General features: G+C 38.1%; 1 protein-coding gene and 1 pseudogene across 3 annotated transcripts in view; one reads left to right on the forward strand and one right to left on the reverse strand.

The window, feature by feature from the left end:
• Positions 1 to 549: 549 nt before the first annotated feature.
• The window catches only part of ERCC6L2 (ERCC excision repair 6 like 2), a 135,819-nt gene continuing 114,993 nt past the window's right edge, over positions 550 to 21,375 (forward strand). Inside the window, exons 1-2 of one of the 3 annotated variants that reach the window (XR_001177085.2) lie at positions 550 to 979; positions 6,162 to 6,586. Coding sequence is in view for 1 of the 3 variants with exons in the window: in XM_013048341.2 (XP_012903795.1) it covers positions 934 to 979; positions 6,162 to 6,586 (471 nt within the window). In the remaining 2 variants the exon portion in view is untranslated. Of the gene's footprint in view, positions 980 to 6,161; positions 6,587 to 14,340; positions 14,362 to 21,375 lie in introns of those variants that run through there. The other 2 variants (XM_013048341.2, XM_013048343.2) reach the window with 2 other exon arrangements.
• Positions 4,462 to 4,637, reverse strand: LOC123393608 (annotated as a pseudogene).

The following is a 21,375-nucleotide window of genomic DNA, read 5'->3' on the forward strand; positions in this document are numbered from 1 at the left end:
GTACACGGAAAAACTTTAAATTTTCTTAGTATTTCTACCTTTACCTTCCATTTATGGCACGTATTGCTGGTTTGCACTCACAGGAGTCGTTTTTGAGTATATTTTAGTGTGTGACCACTAAGTTTCCTCAGCCACCCGTGAGTGTCGTGAAGCGCTGGCTTCCGGGTGGGTGTCCCACCCCGCTGAGACAGCGCTCCAGGAGGGAGTCACTGGACTCAAGTTCCTGGGCAGGCGCTACACGAGGGACAAGAGAAGTACCAAATACATGCCAGCAGGCCGCCAGCGCGCCCACGATCTCCAGCTGTGAGTCAGCCCTTAAAAGACTGGCGCAGGTGCGAGCCCACGGGTATCCTCGTGCCTCCATGTTGTCTGCAATATCCGCACCAGGGAGGCCGGCGACATCAAACTTCGCGACTTTTGCAAGTGCCGCGGACCTTTGTGTTACCGGTTTCTGGGGCAAAGATGGCAGGAACACGACTCCGCCCATGTGAACCAGGATTTTGTTATCGCGAGATCGTAGTGACAGGTCAGGCGGCCGATCTCGCGGGATTTTCCGAGACAGGGCTGAAAGTTGCAGGGAAGGTAGGGGGGTAGGGTCTGCTCTGAAAGAGAGGGTAAGGGGTCCGTCCATTTGCCGGCTTGCTTCTTCCCCTGGCGGATCGCCGGATGACTAGGTGAGCGCCGCCTTGCCAGTCTCCACAGCGCTCTCCAGCTCTGCCGCTGCTGAGACGCCGCCGCCCTTCTCTCTGGATCCTCTCGGGCTCCACCTGTGTTCCCCTCGGCCGCTGGCGTCGCGCTTCAGGGGGGCGATGTACGCCGGGCTGCAGGAAGTGGCGTTGGCCTCAGTCTTCCCGCCCGGCTCGTCCTCCAGGTCCTCGGCCGCCTGTCGAGTGTCGTACGCAGCCAGGCTGCCTGGCCCCTCCCCCTGGCCAGATGGATCCCGCTGCCCCCAAGCCTCGCGAGGAAACCGCCGGCAAAGGTACAAGCTCGGTGCTCGCCTGTCAGCCCAGGCAGCTGTCTACTACGCTGGGTTGGACCCATTCCTGCCAGTTCCCTTGGGGTTGGGGTTTTACCTTGTGGGCTCTTCTGAATGACAGCTGGAGTCTGGCGCAAGTTCTTTGGGATTCAGTGTTGAGAACTTGGATTCTGGAGTCAGACTGGATCTAGTGCTGGCTCTGAAACTTGCTGAGAAACCGGGCAGTTTCCTCATCTGTAAAACTGAGACCATTGTTGAGTTCTTGTGATTACGAAATGTGACGGTGAATGCAAAGCACTTATGTGACCCAGCTTCTGGTCCATATTAAGCCCTCACTAAATGTGCAGTATGTTTATTCTTTATCCTTCTATGCCCCAGTTCTTAGCGAATGGTAGAAGTTTGTTGTTACATAGGTGAGAAAAGGTTGAGATACTCAGTTCACATTATTTGATGGCACAAAGACCTTAACATATGATGTCCTGAATCAGGGCCTTACAGTCAACCTTTATTGGGTCCTCAAGACGGGGTTTAAGGAGTGTGTGGTTGTCTAACACAAGTCAAGTGGAATGCCTTCTTGCCCCCAAATTAATAGCTTTCATTATTAAAAGTGATATAATAAAAATTCTGAGATATTGAGTGCTTGTTCAGTGCCCAGAAATATGCTGCTTGTTTATCTCCATGCTTTCCTTTGAGGAAGGTATCCTTCTCATTAAATAGATGAAGAATTCAGAGCTAAAATTTAGAGAAGTTATGTAATAAGACTCAACTCTGAAGGCTAGGAATTGATGACACTCTAACTCAGGGATCATGAGTATAACTACCCACAGAAGGCTGGCAGGTGAAATAAGTAGTGAAGCTGCTGAGTGGAGATTGTAGTGGCTGTGGTGCTCAGACCTCAGTTAAAAGGAAGAGGGACTACTCAGTTCCCGGGACTTGTTTATTCCTGTGTGCATGGTACAGTAGTGTAGCTATAAGGTCAGATAGCTTGGTTCAAATCCTGAATCTGCCATTTGTAACCATGTGCAAGCTGGTTAACCTTTCTCTGTTTCACCATTTGTTTTGTTTTGTTTTTTAAAGATTTTATTTATTTATTTATTTGACAGACAGGTCACAAGTAGGCAGAGAGGCAGGCAGAGAGAGAGGAAGGGAAGCAGGCTCCCCGCTGAGCAGAGAGAGCCCGACGTGGGGACTCCATCCTAGGACCCTGAGATCATGACTGAGCCAAAGGCAGGGGCTTTAACCCACCGAGCCACCCAGGCCCCCTGTTTCACCATTTGGAAAATGGAACTAATAATATTACTTACATGAAGTCATGAAAGGATGGTGGCAAGGCTTACATGAAATAAAGCACATGCCTGGCACACATAAGTCTTCAGATATTAGCTCTATATAAATATTTGTTAGTCCTACAAGTATTTGAGTTTCAAACATTGTTCTGTGTGCCCAGGGTATAGTAGTGAACAAAGTAAGTCCCTGCTCTAGGGAGCTTAGTTGAGATAAACAGTAACAGATATTTCATATTTTTCTTTGAAAATGGAATTAAGCAGGGTAAAGGAAGAGTGGCAGGGAGTGCTATTTTAGACTGAGTGGTCAGAGAAAACACCTCTGAGAAGATGCCATTGGAACAGAGACCTGAATGAAGTGAAAAGATTAGTCATTTGGGTGTTTAGGGAGAGTGTTGATGGAAGGAATAGAAAACTCAGGGACCCTGAGGTGGGAGCATGCTTGCCATGGTTGACCAATAGCAAGGAAGCCAGTCTGGAATGAAGGAGGAAAGGAAGTGACGTTAAAGAGGACCTGCCATTCACCCCCATAGGAAATCCTCCCAATTTAAGATATTTGTTCTAGAATTTGATAGAGAGATTCCAGCCTTTGCTCAAACTTAACTGAATCTCTTTAGTTCTAGAAATTATTCAAACTAAGGAACCAAACTAAGGAACCAAAATTTCCAGAGTTGTTGGGTGAAGCCCATAGGGCTTTTCCACATGCTGTGTGCTTAGAGATCCTCTTCTTAGATCTTTCTTCCCCTTTAAATTACGTTTCTTCAATACTTTTTTTCATAATACTCTGTTCTTATCTTCTGAAGCACTTATTACAATTTAGTGTTTGTGAACTTTTTAGTATCTGTCTCCCTCACTAGGTATCTAGGATCTGTGAGATAAATGATGTGTGTTTGTTAATAAATTCAGCACATTTATTGAGTGCCTATTGAGTGCTGATGCTCGGGATAAAACTTGAAAAATACAGACATTTTTCTGGAAAGGAAATTACTCTCTAGTGGGAAAGACAGATAAAAACAAATAAACATAGTCATTAAACATTGTGATATGAGTTATGGAGGCAGTAAAATACTGAGAAGATGACATACAAACAGCTGAGAGAAGACTTGCTTAACATGTTTGAGTACAGGGGAAAAGTGAGATTGAGTTGGAGAAGTAAGTATTGGCAGATCATGTTGGGACTTAAAGGCTATAGTAAGGAGTTTGTACTTTATTTTTTATGCAATGATAACCGTTGAAAAGTTTTACATTAAAGATTTACTAGTAATTAAAAAAATTTTTTTTAAGATTTATTTATTTTAAAGAGAGAGCAGGCAGGCAGGGGGAGGGGTAGAGAGAGGGGAAGAGAATCCTCAAGCACATAACCCACTAAGCATGGAGCCTGATGCAAGGCTGGATCCCAGGACCCAGAGATCATGACCTGAGCTGAAATCAGAGTCGGATGCATAACTGACTGAGCCGCATAGGTGCCCAATAATTTATATTTTGAAATAGTATTGCTGCTATGTGTAAAATGGATTGTAGGGATGGCAGCAGAGAGAATGGTTAAGAGTTTATAGTAGTAATTTAGGAGAAAGCCATAGGTGGTATACTTTAGGGCAGAGAACAGCAAACTATGGGCCAGGGCCAAATTCAGCCTGATACTTATTGTAGGTAAAGTTTTATTGGAACATAGCCATGCCATTTGTTTATGTGTTCTCTGTCCCCTTCTCTTGTGTTACAAGGGTAAGAGACTGTATAGCCTGCAAAACTAAAATAATAAATAGCTGAAGTCTGACTCTTTGCAGAAAAAGTTTGCCAACAGTTGTTTTGGAAAGGTGGTAACATAATGGAGGGAGAGAGAATGAGCAGGACTTTCTGATGGATTGGATATAGGGAGGAATAAGGGCTGGCTAAAGGTTTTCTATCGTGAAAAGTTGGCTAGATGATGACGCCATTTAATGAGATTTGGAAAGACTAGTTCTGAGCAAGGTTTAATCATTATCATTTTTACATTGTTTTTTTTTTTTCATTTTATACCTATTGTGGTACATACAGTATTTGGTAGGTAAAAACATATATGTTGAATAACAACACATTAATGACTTCAGTGTTTAAAAATTGGAAGGCATTTTCTGGATAGGCAAACAAAATATGTGAAACAGAAATAATGTATTAGGAATTGCTATAAGGGTTAATTCAGGTCCTAAGGCTCAAATGGTACGGTTATGAAAATAGGGCCCAATGATCTGTTATCCCTACAGTGGATCAAGGTTTTAGTTTCTTGTTAAAACTATGTCTTTTAGAGTTGTGTGACAGTTCTTGAACAGTTTGGATCCAATTAGCAATAATCGCACCTCAGATAAACCTCATTGGCTACGATACTGCCACTGCGCAAAGCTAACAGTTCGTATCCAAAGGTTAGAGTAGGAGAATAGATTTTTCTTGGTGTACTTCTAATTGTTATGCAAAATAACTTTACCAAAGTTAGTGGGAATAATGGTTTTACTTTTGAGGCACAACTGCTGAGAAACAGCATAATGAGTTATTTGTGCTTAAGACAGTATAGATACACTAGTCATATTATAATCTCAAATGTTATAAAAACCTAATGAGGAATCATCGGAAAGATCCTAAGAAACTACCAGTGGTCACCTGATCTCAATAAGAAATATGTGAGAAAAATAATTCCTAGTATTCTTATATCTGTAGCCTTATAACTCCGCTGTAATTCTTGCTATATGAAATTCCATATAACCAATATTTTTATTTAATATCCTCTATTTGGTATCTTCTAATTATACTAATTATATGCTATAAAGATACTCCCCTCCCTATTCGTAGTGCTATATTTTCTGAATAGAAAATAAAACAGATAGGGTGCCCAGGTGGCTCAGTGGGTTAAGCTTCTGCCTTTAGCTGAAGTCATGATCCCAGGGGCCTGGGATTCAGCCTTGCATTGGGCTCCCTGTTCAGTGGGGGGCCTGCTTGTCTCCCTCCCTCTGCTGCTCCCCTGCTTGTGCTTTTTTGCTCTCACTGTCAAATAAATTTAAAAAATCTTAAAAAAATGAAAATAAAATAGAAAGCTATACAATTAAGCACTTAATAAATACATATAGAGAAAGGGGTCACACTTTTCAAATAATAGCATATTAGCAGAAAGAGATCTTGGAATTCATTTCTTTTTTAAGAACTGCAACCCTTTAAAAACTGGAAGGGAGAAAAGCTATGACAGAGCTGACACACATTACTCTGTGGTTGAATTAGGGATTCCCTTGGTTAGTTGTATACAAATTCAAGAAGCAGTTTAGAAGCAGCAATACTAAAAAAAAAATTTTTCAAGTTAAAAAAAATAGTGGCAGTATTGACAAGAAGGAACAGCTGTCTATGGAGAAAGGAGATAAAAGCAGACAGGAGAATCACAAAAGCATTGCTGTCTAGAGGATTTTACCTTACTCATTATTAAGTCCCATTTACTATTACTCTACCATATCATGAATAATATACATAATGTTCATGAATCATTATGACTATCTAAATTAGTAGTTCTCAGCTGTGGCTGTGAATCAGAATGGCTCTTTGAATTCAACAATATCCACCAAACAAAGTAATAAAACCAGATGCCTATGGCCCGTAGCCACTGAACCACAATCAACAGAGATAGTGTCCAAGCATGAATGAGGAGATTATGACACACAGCCAGGGTGAGAACAACTGGAAGTAATCCATTATTCTGCTTATTATAGGAGAACATCTGACAATATGTTTTAGGAGAATATCTATACATGTTATAATTTATCTTGTTTCAGTAATTTGGAAAGGGTATTCGTGTGAGATACATTTTTTTTTCCTCATTGCAGTGGATAAATGGGGGGTTACTTTATAAGTTAGATTTGGAAATTTTATTATCTTCTTTATTATTACAGACATATGGCATCCAGGAGAAAGATGTCTTGCCCCTTCTCCGGATAATGGGACACTTTGTGAAGCAAGCGTAAAATCTGTCACAGTGGATGAAAATGGGAAGTCCTTTGCAATCATCTTATATTCAGATTTTCAAGAAAGAAAAGTACCTCTTAAAAAACTTCAAGAAATAAAATCTTTTAAAGATTGCTCCAGGAATTTTATATTTGATGATGAAGATTTGGAAAAACCTTATTTCCCCGACCGAAAATTTCCATCATCTGCTGTTGCTTTTCCATTATCTGAAGATGGGGACTCTATTCCTTATACTATTAATAGGTATTTGAGAGACTACCAAAGGGAAGGAGCCCAGTTTCTCTATGCACACTTCATTCAAAGAAAAGGATGTATTCTTGGTGATGACATGGGACTTGGAAAAACAGTACAGGTATTTCTTTTAATTACCTTACAATTAAAATTCATTAAAGTCATTTCATTATGTACATGAATGGATACCATATACAAATCTCTATTTGTACGCCCAATTCTTATAGTAGCTATTTTGTGTGTGTGTATGTGTATGTGTGTTTTGCACCCACTGAACAGGAAAGTCCTCAAAATTAGGATGGTGTATAGTCATTATTTTATCCTCAGTACTTATTTAGTATCTGAAATATGTTATTCAGAATATTTTGGTATAACTTGGCTTGACTTTACCTTCGGTAATATTAGTAGTGAGATATCAGGTATATTTAAAGTAGTTTAACTTTCTTAGCAATACTGTATGGAAGGAAAGTATTCTGCCATTTGTTAAGCTACATAGGATGGTTCAATTGATTTCTTGCGGGCATTTTGTGTATATTGTTTAGAATTTATCATATCAGAAGTTTCTTAATCTGGGATCCCTGAACCACTAGGAATTCTATTGACGGACTTCAGAGAGGTTTCCTATTTCCCTAAAATGTGTGCCAGAAGTCTTGAGAGAAGTACTAGTTATCTATTGCTGTATAAGAAATTACTCCAAACTTTAGCAGTTTACAACAGAATGCATTTATCATATTACAGTTTCTGTGGGTCAGGAATCCAGGTACAGATTAGCTGGGTTGTCTGGCTCAGGCTCTCACAAGGCAGCAGTCCTCTCAAGGTTGGACTAGGGCGGATTCCCTTCCTGGCCACATGATTGTTGGCAAGATTCAGTTCCTTGTGGGATGTTAGACTGAGGCCTCAGTTTCTCATGAGCTATTTATTGTTGAAGGGCTCCCTTGGTTCCTTGCTGTAGGAGCCTCTTAATGGAGTTTCTTATAGTATGGCAGCATACTTTCTCAGGAAGAGCAAGTGAGAGGGCAGGAGAGAGCACAAGTAAGAGAAAGCTCATGGTCTTTTCTAACCTAATCACAGAAGAGACAGCCCTTCACTTTTGCCATATTTGCTTCTTTAGAAGCAAGTTTCTAGGTTCAGCTCTTACTCAAAGGGGAAGATTAAACAGGGCTATGGATACCAACAGGTGGCGATTATTGGGAGCCCTGTCAGAAGGTGCTTATCACAAAGTTTTGTGATCTAAAAAGATTAGAGTTCAGAAACCAGACTTTATACTATATAGTCACTCTGGATTTTCAGGAGTGTTTGTCTAGTTTCTGATTACCTTCTGTGTTTCCTTCATTATAATTGAATTTAAGCCATTTTATTCTTCATGACACCTCGATTGTTAGGGGAACACAAAGGTAAGTGAAAAACTAATTTTAACATTTAAAAATTGTCTAGGGGCACCTGGGTGGCTCAGTGGGTTAAGGGTCACGCTCCTGGTTTCCGCTCAGGTCATGATCTCAGGGTTGGGAGATTGAATCCCACATCAGGGCTCCCTGCCCAGAGTTTGCTTCGGATTCTCTTTCTCCATCTCCTCCTCTCTCTGCCCCTACCCCTGCTCACCGGTGTATGTGCTCTCACTCTCTCAAATAAATAAATAAAATCTTAAAAAAATAGTCAAGAAATGCAATTATGTATAGGCTCTGATGTAAAAATCTAGAGTGAAACTTAATCATTCAGTAATCATAGTCTATCACAATTAGCCATACTGTTTGTCCCTTTAAGCCTAGGCAATGCACATAGTTCGAAGCTTGCACACTGAAGGTGCTAAATAATTGCTTATGGAGTAAACAAATTTACTTTCTCAGGAGAATAGGTGGCGAGAATATAGAAAGGAACCTTTAGGAAACTATCATCTGTGACCAAGGTATATGGATGAATACGAGAGGAAAATAAACAACTATCTATAACTATAAATAACTAATATGACTATCTTTACATATAATTTTATTGTTTTTGCCTATGCTAGAATGTCTTCCCACCAATGCCTGCTAATCTGCAAAATCAGAAACATCAGGGTGCTACAAAAAGTGACCTTTTTGAGAACTAGTTGGGAGTCTCCTCCCATCAAAACTACCAAATAAAATTCAAATTCTTATGCATGTTTTAGGCTCAAATATAGCTTTCATCTCTGAAGTCCATGTTATAAAGTTATTCCCTTTGTTTTATGTTGTATTTTTTAAAGTGATATTACTGCACAATTTTATATTACCTGACACACTGAAATCCTTGGGACACTTTCAGTTGTGTTATGAATGTGCTTTGAAAGTCCTGAGAGCTTATCTTCTGAAGGTTAGGACATAGTTTCCACACTAGTTTTGATACTTGGCTGGATTTTTCTGCTCCTTGGGGACCTACATCTCTAGTTATTATTCTTATAGCTCAGAGAATAAGTTCTACATAAATAGGGGGTTTGGGAGATCCGTTTAAGGTAGAACTTCTATAAATACAGTGACAAGCCAATTAAGGAAATGTGGATAATATTTAATAAGTTTAATAGAATTTCAAATACAGTAGAATTAGGTAAAAATGATCTATGAAAATTTACTTTTGGCATTAATTACCATTGGTATTTACCATTTGGATTGTAGTATAGTCTTTTTTTTAAGATTTTTTTTATACTTTTTAAAAAATTTTTTTATTTTATATAAACATATATTTTTATCCCCAGGGGCACAGGTCTGTGAATCGCCAGGTTTACACACTTCACAGCACTCACCAAAGCACATACCCTCGCCAATGTCCATAACCCCACCCCCCTTCTCCCAACCCCCTTCCCTTCAGCAACCCTCAGTTTGTTTTGTGAGATTAAGAGTCACTTATGGTTTGTCTCCCTCCCAATCCCATCTTGTTTCATTTATTCTTCTTCTACCCACTTAAGCCTCCATGTTGCATCACCACTTCCTCATATCAGGGAGATCATATGATAGTTATCTTTCTCTGCTTGACTTATTTCGCTAAGCATGATACGCTGTAGTTCCATCCATGTTGCTGCAGCTGAGGTCAAAGAGGTTGCTGCCTGTGTTCTCCTCAAGGATTTTGATGGATTCCTTTCTCACATTGAGGTCTTTCATCCATTTTGAATCTATTATTGTGTGTGGTGTAAGGAAATGGTCCACTTTCATTTTTCTGCATGTGGCTGTCCAATTTTCCCAACACCATTTATTGAAGAGGCTGTCTTTTTTCCATTGGACTTTCTTTCCTGCTTTGTCAAAGACTAGTTGACCATAGAGTTGAGGGTCTATTTCTGGGCTCTCTATTCTGTTCCATTGATCGATGTGTCTGTTTTTATGCCAGTACCATGCTGTCTTGATGACAGCTTTGTAATAGAGCTTGAAGTCCGGAATTGTGATGCCACCAACTTTGGCTTTCTTTTTCAATATCCCTTTGGCTATTCGAGGTCTTTTCTGGTTCCATATAAATTTTAGAATTATTTGTTCCATTTCTTTGAAAAAGATGGATGGTACTTTGATAGGAATTGCATTAAATGTGTAGATTGCTTTCGGTAGCATGGACATTTTCACAATATTTATTCTTCCCCTGCAGGAGCATGGAACATTTTTCCATTTCTTTGTGTCTTCCTCAATTTCTTTCATGAGTACTTTATAGTTTTCTGAGTATAGATTAGATTCTGTGCCTCTTTGGTTAGGTTTATTCCTAGGTATCTTATGGTTTTGGGTGCAATTGGGATTGACTCCTTAATTTCTCTTTCTTCTGTCTTGTTGTTGGTGTAGAGAAATGCAACTGATTTCTGTGCATTGATTTTATATCCTGACACTTTACTGAATTCCTGTACAAGTTCTAGCAGTTTTGGAGTGGAGTCTTTTGGGTTTTCCACATATAGTATCCTATCATCTGCGAAGAGTGATGATTTGACTTCTTCTTTGCCGATTTGGATGCCTTTAATTTCCTTTTGTTGTCTGATTGCTGAGGCTAGGACTTCTAGTACTATGTTGAATAGCAGTGGTGATAACGGACATCCCTGCCGTGTTCCTGACCTTAGCGGAAAAGCTTTCAGTTTTTCTCCATTGAGAATGATATTTGCGGCGGGTTTTTCATAAATGGCTTTGCTAATATTGAGGTATGTGCCCTCTATCCCTACACTTTGAAGAGTTTTGATCAGGAAGGGATGCTGTACTTTGTCAAATGCTTTTTCAGCATCTATTGAGAGTATCATATGGTTCTTGTTCTTTCTTTTATTGATGTGTTGTATCACATTGATTGATTTGCAGATGTTGAACCAACCTTGCAGCCCTGGAATAAATCCCACTTGGTCGTGGTGAATAATCCTTTTAATGTACTGTTGAATCCTATTGGCTAGTATTTTGGTGAGAATTTTCACATCTGTATTCATCAAGGATATTGGTCAATAGCTCTCTTTTTTGATGGGATCCTTGTCTGGTTTTGGGATCAAGTGATGCTGGCCTCATAACATGAGTTTGGAAATTTTCCTTCCATTTCTATTTTTTGGAACAGTTTCAGGAGAATAGGAATTAGTTCTTCTTTAAATGTTTGGTAGAATTACCCCGGGAAACCATCTGGCCCCGGGCTTTTGTTTGTTTGGAGATTTTTGATGACTGTTTCAATCTCCTTACTGGTTATGGGTCTGTTCAGGCTTTCTGTTTCTTCCTGGTTCAGTTGTGGTAGTTTATATATATATATATAGTTTCTAGGAATGCATCCATTTCTTCCAGATTGTCAAATTTGTTGGCGTAGAGTTGCTCATAGTATGTTCTTATAATAGTTTGTATTTCTTTGGTGTTAGTTGTGATCTCTCCTCTTTCATTCATGATTTTATTTATTTGGGTCCTTTCTCTCTTCTTTTTGATAAGTCTGGCCAGGGGTTTATCAATTTTATTAATTCTTTCAAAGAACCAGCTCCTAGTTTTGTTGATTTGTTCTATTGTTTTTTTGGTTTCTATTTCATTGATTTCTGCTCTGATCTTTATGATTTCTCTTCTCCTGCTGGGTTTAGGGTTTCTTTCTTGTTCTTTCTCTAGCTCCTTGAGGTGTAGGGTTAGTTTGTGTACCTGAGACCTTTCTTGTTTCTTGAGAAAAGCTTGTACCGCTATATATTTTCCTCTCAGGACTGCCTTTGTTGTGTCCCACAGATTTTGAACCGTTGTATTTTCATTATCATTTGTTTCCATGATTTTTTTCAATTCTTCTTTAATTTCCCGGTTGACCCATTCATTCTTTAGAGATGCTGTTTAGTCTCCATGTATTTTGGTTCTTTCCAAATTTCCTCTTGTTGTTGAGCCTAGCTTCAGAGCATTGTGGTCTGAAAATATACAGGGAATGATCCCAATCTTTTGATACCGATTGAGTCCTGATTTAGAGCTGGGTTGGTGTTTGCAAATTCTTTCAGTTTTTGTTTGTCCTGGAAGCTTTTTATCTCTCCTTATATTTTCAGTGATAGCCTAGCTGCATATAGTAGTCTTGGCTGCATGCTTTTCTCATTTAGTGCTCTGAAAATATCATGCCAGCTCTTTCTGGCCTGTCAGGTCTCTGTGGATCTATTCTGGAGAATGTTCCATGTGCACTAGAGAAGAATGTGTATTCTGTTGCTTTGGGATGAAATGTTCTGAATATATCTGTGATGTCCATCAGGTCCAGTGTGTCGTTTAAGGCCTTTATTTCCTTGCTGATCTTTTGCTTGGATGATCTGTCCATTTCAGTGAGGGGAGTGTTAAAGTCCCCTACTATTATTGTATTATTGTTGATGTGTCTCTTTGATTTTGTTATTAATTGGTTTATATAGTTGGCTGCTCCCACGTTAGGGGCACAGATATTTAAAATTGTTAGATCTTCTTGTTGGACAGATCCTTTGAGTAGGATATAGTGTCCTTCCTCATCTCTTATTATAGTCTTTGGCTTAAAATCTAATTGATCTGATATAAGGATTGCCACTCCTGTTTTCTTCTGATGTCCGTTAGCATGGTAAATTCTTTTCCACCCCCTCACTTTAAATCTGGAGGTGTCTTTGGGCTTAAAATGAGTTTCTTGGAGGCAGCATATAGATGGGTTTTGTTTTTTTATCCATTCTGATACCCTGTGTCTTTTGATTGGGGCATTTAGTCCATTAACATTCAGGGTAACTATTGAGAGATATGAATTTAGTGTCATTGTATTGCCTGTATTGCTTAGAGGACCCCTTTCAATATTTCCTGTAGAGCTGGTTTGGTGTTTGCAAATTCTTTCAGTTTTTGTTTGTCCTGGAAGCTTTTAATCTCTCCTTCTATTTTCAATGATAGCCTAGCTGCATATAGTATCCTTGGCTGCATGTTTTTCTCATTTAGTGCTCTGAAAATATCATGCCAGCTCTTTCTGGCCTGCCAGGTCTCTGTGGATAAGTCAGCCGTCAATCTAATATTTTTACCATTGTATGTTACAGACTTCTTTTCCTGGGCTGCTTTCAGGATTTTCTCTTTGTCACTAAGACTTGTAAATTTTACTATTAGGTGATGGGGTGTTGCCTATTCTTATTGATTTTGAAGGGCGTTCTCTGAACCTCCTGAATTTTGATGCTCATTCCCTTTGCCATATTGGGGACATTCTCCCCAATAATTCTCTCCAGTATTCCTTCTGCTCCCCTCTCTTTTTCTTCTTCCGGAATCCCAAGTATTCTAATGTTGTTTCGTCTTATGGTGTCACTTATCTCTCGAATTCTCCCCTCGTGGTCCAGTAGTTGTTTGTCCCTCTTTTGCTCAGCTTCTTTATTCTCTGTCATTTGGTCTTCTATATCACTAATTCTTTCTTCTGCCTCATTTATCCTAGCAGTGAGAGCCTCCATTTTTGATTGAATCTCATTAATAGCTTTTTTTATTTCAACTTGGTTAGATTTAGTTCTTTTATTTCTCCAGATAGGGCTTTTATATCTCCTGAGAGGGTTTCTCTAATATCTTCCATGCCTTTTTTGAGCCTGGCTAGAACCTTGAGAATTGTCATTTTGAACTCTAGATCTGACATATTACCAATGTCTGTATTGATTAGGTCCCTAGCCTTCGGTACTGCCTCTTGTTTTTTTTTTTTTTTTGTGGTGAATTTTTCCGCCTTATCATTTTGTCCAGATTAAAGTATATGAAGGAGCTAGTAAAATACTAAAAGGGTGGCAACAACCCCAGGAAAATATGCTTTAACCTATCAGAAGAGATCCCAAATCTTGAGGGGGGAGAAAAGGGATAAAAAGAGGTTCAAAAAGAAAGAAAGAAAAAAAAGGAAAAAAAATAAAAGAAAAGAATTAAAAAAAGAAAACAAATAAAGAAAAATATAAAAAAGAAAAAATATATATATTAGATAAGCTAGTTAAAAATGTTAAAAAAGAAAAGGGTAAAAGTTAAAAAAAATTTTAGCAGAAGAAGAGAAAAAAAAAGAAAAAGAAAAAAATTAAATTAACTGCAAGGGAGTTAATTAATTAAATTAATTAACAGGGAGAAAGCCATGAGTTCCGTGCTTTGCTTTCTCCTCCTCTGGAATTCTGCTGCCCTCCTTGGTTTGAAACCGTACTCCTTGGTAGGTCAACTTGGTCTTGGCTGGATTTCTTGTTGATCTTCTGGGGGAGGGGCCTCGTGTAGTGATTCTCAAGTGTCTTTGCCCCAGGCAGAATTGTACAGCCCTTACCAGGGACCGGGCTGAGTAATCCGCTCGGGTTTGCGTTCAGAAGCTTTTGTTCCCTGAGCGCTTTCCGTAGAGTTCCGGAGGAAGGGAATACAAACGGCGGCCTCCTGGTCTCCGGCCCAGAGAAGCCGAGAGCCCGGGGCCCCATTCCTCAGTGCGCCCTCAGAGAACAGTGCCCAGTTACTCCCGTCTGCCTGACCTCTGGCCGTGCTCCAAGCTCACCGAACCTGCGACCGGTTCAAGGTAACCCCCGAGCTGGGAGCTTACTGTCGGCTCTGTCTCTGTAGCCGGTTTTCCCGTTCCAATACCCCCAAGCTCTGCGACACTCAGACTCCCCCGATCCTTCTGTGACCTTGTGGGACCTGAGGCCACACTGACCCTGCATGGGCTTCGCCCTGATTTAGCCTCTGGAGCGACGTCCCTCAGCAGAACAGACTTTTAAAGGTCCTGATTTTGTGCTCTGTTGCTCTGCCGCTTGTCGGGAGCTGGCCCCTCCCCCCGGGGTCTATCTTCCCGTCGCTTTGGATTCACTTCTCCGCCAGTGCTACCTTTCAGAAAGTGGTTGTTTTTCTGTTTCCAGAATTGCTGTTCTTCTCTTCGATCTGCTGATGGATTTGCAGGTGTTTGCAATCTTTAGATAAGCTATCTAGCTGATCTGCTAGCTGAAGTAGTCTCAGCTTGCTACTTCTCTGCCATCTTGACTCTTCCCCCTTTTTTAAAGATTTTATTTATTTATTTGACAGAGAGAGACACAGAGAGGGAACACAGAGAGAGACACAGGCGGTGGGGGGGACAGGAGAGGCAGACGCAGGCTTCCCTTGGAACAGGGAGCCTGATGTGGACCCTGGGACCATGACCCGTGCCGAAGGCAGCTGCTTAATGACTGAGCCACCCAGGCATCCATATAATCTTACTCATTTTTTTCCTATTTTCTGATAACATCCCTTAAGTTTTCCCCTTGTCACAATCTGACTTGACCATAGCATGAAATTGAGCTTTTCTTTTTAAAACAAAAACTTGGTTTACATACCAAATGAAGTTTGTTTCTCTCATTTCAAATTTAAAAATGTCAGTTTAATATTTTACATTCTTCAAGGGATGAGGATTTTAAAAATGTACATTTGATCTAGTGACATTGGAAATTATTTATTTATTTATTTATTTTGACAGACAGGGATCACAAGTAGGCAGAGATAGAGAGAGGAGGAAGCAGGCTCCTTGCTTAGCAGAGTGCCTGATGTGGGGCTCAATCCCAGGACCCTGGGACCAAGACCCAAGCCAAAGGCAGAGTCTTTAACCCACTGAGCCACCCAGGTGCCCCAGAAATTATTGGTTTCTTGAGCAAGAGTTATTTTGCTGGAATTTGTGGCGGCATAAGCCAGACGAAGTAGGTGAAGGCAAAGACAAGGGAAGTATGCTTACCTCTTTAAGAAATGTGGCTTTGAAAGGAACAAAAGTGACCTATTAGCAAATTTTGAAGAAGTTTCTTTTTTGTTTGTTTGTATCATTTAAGAATAGGAGGAACCTGAGTATTCTTTAAGTGAATTGGAAGGATCTATCTGGTTGAGAGGGAGCAGTTGAATATACAACATACATAAACATAAGTATGCATGTATTTTATATATGTCAGTCCACGAATATAAGACATAAATAAATGTGCAAAAATGGAGTCACTGCTGTCTTACAAACTGATTTTTCCTCAAGATCTTACTATGAAACTTTTCAAACATATAGAAGAGTTGGAAGAATTATAAAATGAATACCCATATATCCACCACCTGGATTATTTCAACATGTCATTATACTTGGGTTTATCACTTATCTATCCATCCATCAAACCATGTTTTGTTGCATTTTAAATAACAGACATTAATATATCCTATCCCCAAACACTTGAACATATGTGCTATTAGCTAATCAGTATTTATTTACAATTCTTTTTTTTTTTTTTTTCATTTTGAAGTAAAATTTAAAGTGAAATGCACAAGTCTTAAGGGTATGCAGCATTCCATGAGCTTTGACATCAGTGTAAGCCAAATAAACCCTTTCAAGATACAGGACGTTGTCATCACTCCAGAAGAGGTCATTCTGTTTCTTCCTGGTCTTCCACCACCCCAAGAGGCAGTCACTGTTCTGCTTTTTTATATCATAGATTAGTTTTGTATTTACATATAAATAAGATCATACATGTGTACTCTGTGTCAAGCTTCTTTCACTTAGCATAATATTTTGAGTCTCATCTATGTTATTAATTGCATAAGTAGTTCGTTCCTTTTTATCGCTGGTAGTTATTCCATTCTATAGATGCTGCATTTTGTGTATTCTCCAGCTGATGGGCATGTGAGCTATCTCCAGTTTTTAGTATATGTGCTGCCGAAGCGAGCACTCTCCAGTTTTTAATTGTTATAAATAAAACTGCTAGAACTCTCTTGAACAATTTTTTATGTATTCACTTTTCTTGAGTAAATAATTAGGAATGGAATTACTTGGTCATAAACTAACCTATGCTTAGTTTTAGAAGAAATTGCCAAACCTTTTCCAAAATGTTTGTACCATTCTGCATTCCTGCCAACAATGTATGAAATTATGGTTGCTTCATGTTCTTAGAGAATTTGATTTTGTCAGTCTTACTAGTTTTAGCAGACTGACTGGTTATATGTTTATATATACATTTGTGTGTGTGTATGTACTTTTTAAGGATAAAATTGATATACAGTGAAGTGCATAAATTTACAATATATGGTTTGGTAAGTTTTACATATATATGCACCCAACAAATGATACCTACAGTACCACAATCAAGATAATGAATATATCTATCACCCCAGAAGTTTCCTTGTGTACATTTGTGCCCAAGATGTGTTCAACAACAATAATTCATCTATTTTCACTTTTAGTTTTTAATTGGACTAAGAATTTAAAATTGGGAATGAATACAAAATCATAGATTTTTATTAAAATTTCCTAGTATTTTATAGAATTCTCAAATTCATGGAATTTGACAAATTAAGTTAAAATTAAGATTTTCATCATCTTGGGTAAATGAACAGATTGAATTATGAACTATCATAATTAAGAATATAGTTTTCTTATAATGAAACAATCCATAGATGAATTTAGAGGAAAGCAACGGATTGATATTTTTTGTATCTTTTCTGCCTTTTTAGTAGCCTTTGAGGACCAGTTTGCCTGTAATTCAAAAGAATATATGTATCTGTGTGTGTGTATGATTCTGTCTTTTTTTTTAATTTATTTATTTGACAGACAGAGATCACAAGTAGGCAGAGAGTCAGGCAGAGAGAGAGGAGGAAGCAGGCTCCCTACAGAGCAGAGAGCCCGATGCAGGGCTCCATCCCAGGACCTTGGGATCATGACCTGAGCCGAAGGCAGAGGCTTTAACCCACTGAGCCACCCAGGCACCCCTGATTCTGTCTTTAATTACAAACAGTAAAATGCATGGATCAAAAGTATACAGTTATGCATATTCAACTCATATATATGTATACATATAACCACCACTCTAATAAGATATAGAACATTTCCCTCACTGTATAGTTTCCTTATGTCCCATTGTAGTCAATACCCAGTTGCCTAAACTTTTCGTTATTGTCCTCTGTCATTTGTGAAACATTCTTTCCACCTCCTTTAGTCTGAGTTCTACATCAGCCATTTTGCTCATACCAATCTCTTGCTGAATTTAATAACTATTTTCTGCTCATCAGTTTTTTTCTCAGCCATGCTTCCTCAACTCATCTCCTTTCCCACTGCACCCCACCCTCAAGTGAACTGGATTTTGAACTGCTGGTAGATACAAATAAGCATTTCATTTAAACTTTTCTAGCACCTAGCACAGCACCTGGCATGTATTAGGTAGTGAATATATTTTTATTGAAGGGACTAATGAATTTTAAGTTGGATTAGGTAATCATGTGTTATAGCTTATATTTAATGATCCCTGTATTGTTAGGCTCTATGATAGGCATTTTCTGTTAAGCAAACATGTTAATTAGGCATTATTGCCCCCATTTTATTGATGAAAAAATTGAAATCTATTGACACATTATGTAAATTGCCCACAGTCACATAGTTAGTATAAAACTGGTTGGTCAGACTCCAAACTCCTGTATTACACTGCCTTATATAATATGGGTTAGGGATGCAAATTTTGCTAGAATATTTTAAAATTCAGCACAAGTTTTGATCATTCTTATATATCAGTATTTTATAATCTTTTAGATAACATAATTTGCTGAAAAATCCACTTTACTTATTGTGATATATGAGATTGTGTACAAATCTCCTTATCTTGTAGAATGATGCTGACAATAACAGCTCCTGTTTATTAAATCATTGATGTATATTAACTTGACATTTTACATTTTTTTCAACTTTAAGAACGAAAATAATGCTGATTATATCTTAAATGTACAAATGTCTCTCATAAAAATGTAAAGTATAATTTAAAATTTTTTGTTGAGGCAAAATTCACATAACATAAATTAACCATTTTATTTTATTTTTAAAAGATTTTAAAAATTTATTTATTTGTCAGAGAGAGAGAGAGTGAGTGTGAGCGTGAGCACACAAGCGGGCAGAGTGGCAGGCAGAGATGGAGAGAGAAGCAGGCTCCCTGCCAAGCAAGGAGCGCAATGCAGGACTCCATCCCAGGACCCTGGGATCATGACCTGAGCGGAAGGCAGCGGCATAACCAACTGAGCCACCCAGGCATCCCTAAATTAACCATTTTAAAATATACAAGTATTCATTTTAGTGCATTCACAATGTTATGCAACCCTCTCTCTCTCTGTTTTAAAATTTTTCATCAGCACAGAACACCCCAGAAGTAATTACCCTCATTTCCCTGACAACCACTAATTGGCCTTTTGTCTATATGGATTTGCCTTTCCTGAATATTTCATGTAAAAGGAATCATAAAATTGTGACCATTTGAACCTGGCTTCTTTCATTCATCTAGTATGATTTTATCAAGGCTCAATCAAGCTGTAGCATATATCAGTACTTCATTCCTTTTATGGCTAAGGAATATTCTATTGTATGTAAATACCACAATTTGTTTTTCTATTCATCCTTTGGTAGACATTTGGATTGTTTCCACTTTTTGGCTGTTATGAAAAATGCTGCTATCATGTACAGGATTCTGTGATAGCTTTCATTTGTTTATTCACCTAGTAGAATTACTAGATCATATGATATTTCTTTGTTTATTTTTCTGGGGAACTGCTGTACCATTTTCCACAGTGGCTATACCATTTTACATTCCCACCAGCAATGTGTAAGGTTTCCTATTTTTGCACATTCTTGTCAGTACTTAATAGACTTTCTTCATTATAGCCATGTGAAGTGGTATCTCATTGTGCTTTTGATTTGCATTTCTATAATGACCATTGATGTTGAACAAGTTTCCATGTGCTTTTTGGCCATATCTATCTATCTAGCTAGCTAGCTAGCTCCTTTGGAGAAGTATATATTCAAGTTGATATGTAGACTGAATGAATGTTTGTGTCCCCCCAGAATGCATGTGTTGAGACTCTAATCCCAAGTGTAATAGTATTATTTGGAGATGGGGTCTTTGAGGAGTAATTCAGGTTGAGATTAGTGACAATGTAAGAAGAGATAGGAGAAAGGTTTCTTCCTGTCTCTGTGCTCTATCATCTGAGGGTACAAGAAAAAGACTGCAAGTCATCTGTGAACCAGGAAACAGTCTCTCACCAGACCAGATCTGCCAGAACTTTGATCCTGATCTTCCTAGACTGTAGAACTGTGAGAATGTTGTTTAAGCCATGCAGTCTATGGTAATTTGCTATAGTGCTCCAAAGCGATTAAGATGCAAGTCCTCTGTCCATCTTTAAACTGAGTTGTTTGTCCATGTATGTAAGTAATTAACACAAAATTGAGTATGAGGATAGTCAGACTGAACAATGGTATAGAACAAAAAAACGAGAATGGTCTTATTTGGTTTAACTAATACTCAATTTTGTGTTATAACTTTCTTGTTATACCTTGTGTATCATTATGTCATCCTTTATATTTTGAAGTAAAGTTCTAATCAATGTGTCAAGTTCCATGAACATATCTTTTTAGGATTTTATTAGGATTACAGAGTTCAATTATATTGAATTTATAGAACACTTTGGGGAGAATTAACATGGAATGATAGCTCCATTAATTTAGGTCTTTAATTTGTCTCAGCAGGGCTTTATAGTTGTGTATGTGGGCCTTACACATATTTTATTGTATGTAATTATATATTTTTGGTCTATTGTTAGTGGAACTTTTAAATTTAATATCCTAATTTTTTGCTGGTAGTATATAAAAGTCAAATTTATTTTTATATATTGAGCTCATATCCTGCTACCTTGCTAAATTCATCACTTGCTAGTTCAAGTAGTTGTTTGTTAGATGCCTTGGGATTTTCTATGTAAACAGTATATGTCATCCTACTGCTTTAATTTTTCTCTTTTATTTCTATTTCTTACCTTATTTCACTGGCTAGGTAGGATTCTAGGACAATGTGAATAGAAGCAGTGATATCCTTATCTCATTCCTGTTTTAGAAAAAATTCAACATTTTAACATTAAGTATATTAGCTGTAGGATTTTCATACTATCTTTTATCAGATGCAGGATATTTCCTTCTATTCCTAACTTCTAAGCTTTTTTTTTCATAGTTACTATGTATTGAATTTTATCAAATACGTTTTCTGCATCCATTGAGATCAATTTTTCTCCTTTTCTCTGTTAACATACTATATGAATCAATGCGATTTATATTCATTGGTTTTTTTAATCTTAAACTAGTTTTGTATTTTTGAGATGAACTCAATTTGATCATGAGGTGTTGTTTTTATATTTGCTGGATTTAATTGGCTAATATTTTAAGAATTTTTGCCTCTATATTATGTATATTAGTTTATAGTTTTCTCATATTATGTTTGTCTGGTTTTGGTTTTGAAGTTATGCAGACCTCATAAAATGAATTGAGAAGTGTTTCTTCCTCCTCTTTTTTTCTAAAATAATTGGGTAAAGTTTCTGTTATTTTATACTAGAATATTTGATAGAATTTAATAGTAACATCTTTTGGACCTAGAGTTTTCTTTGAGGGAAGGTTTTTGATAATGGTTTCAGTTTCGTTAATAGATATGAAGCTATTAAGATTTTTCGCTTCTTGCTGTGTCAGTTTGGTAAATTGTATTTTTCAAGGAATTTATGTTTCATCTAAGTTGTCAAATTGATAAAG

The sequence above is a fragment of the Mustela putorius genome, unplaced genomic scaffold (genome assembly GCF_011764305.1).
Source record: "Mustela putorius furo isolate JIRA1106 unplaced genomic scaffold, ASM1176430v1.1 tig00000876_pilon_pilon_pilon, whole genome shotgun sequence".
Taxonomy (NCBI): Eukaryota; Metazoa; Chordata; class Mammalia; order Carnivora; family Mustelidae; genus Mustela; species Mustela putorius.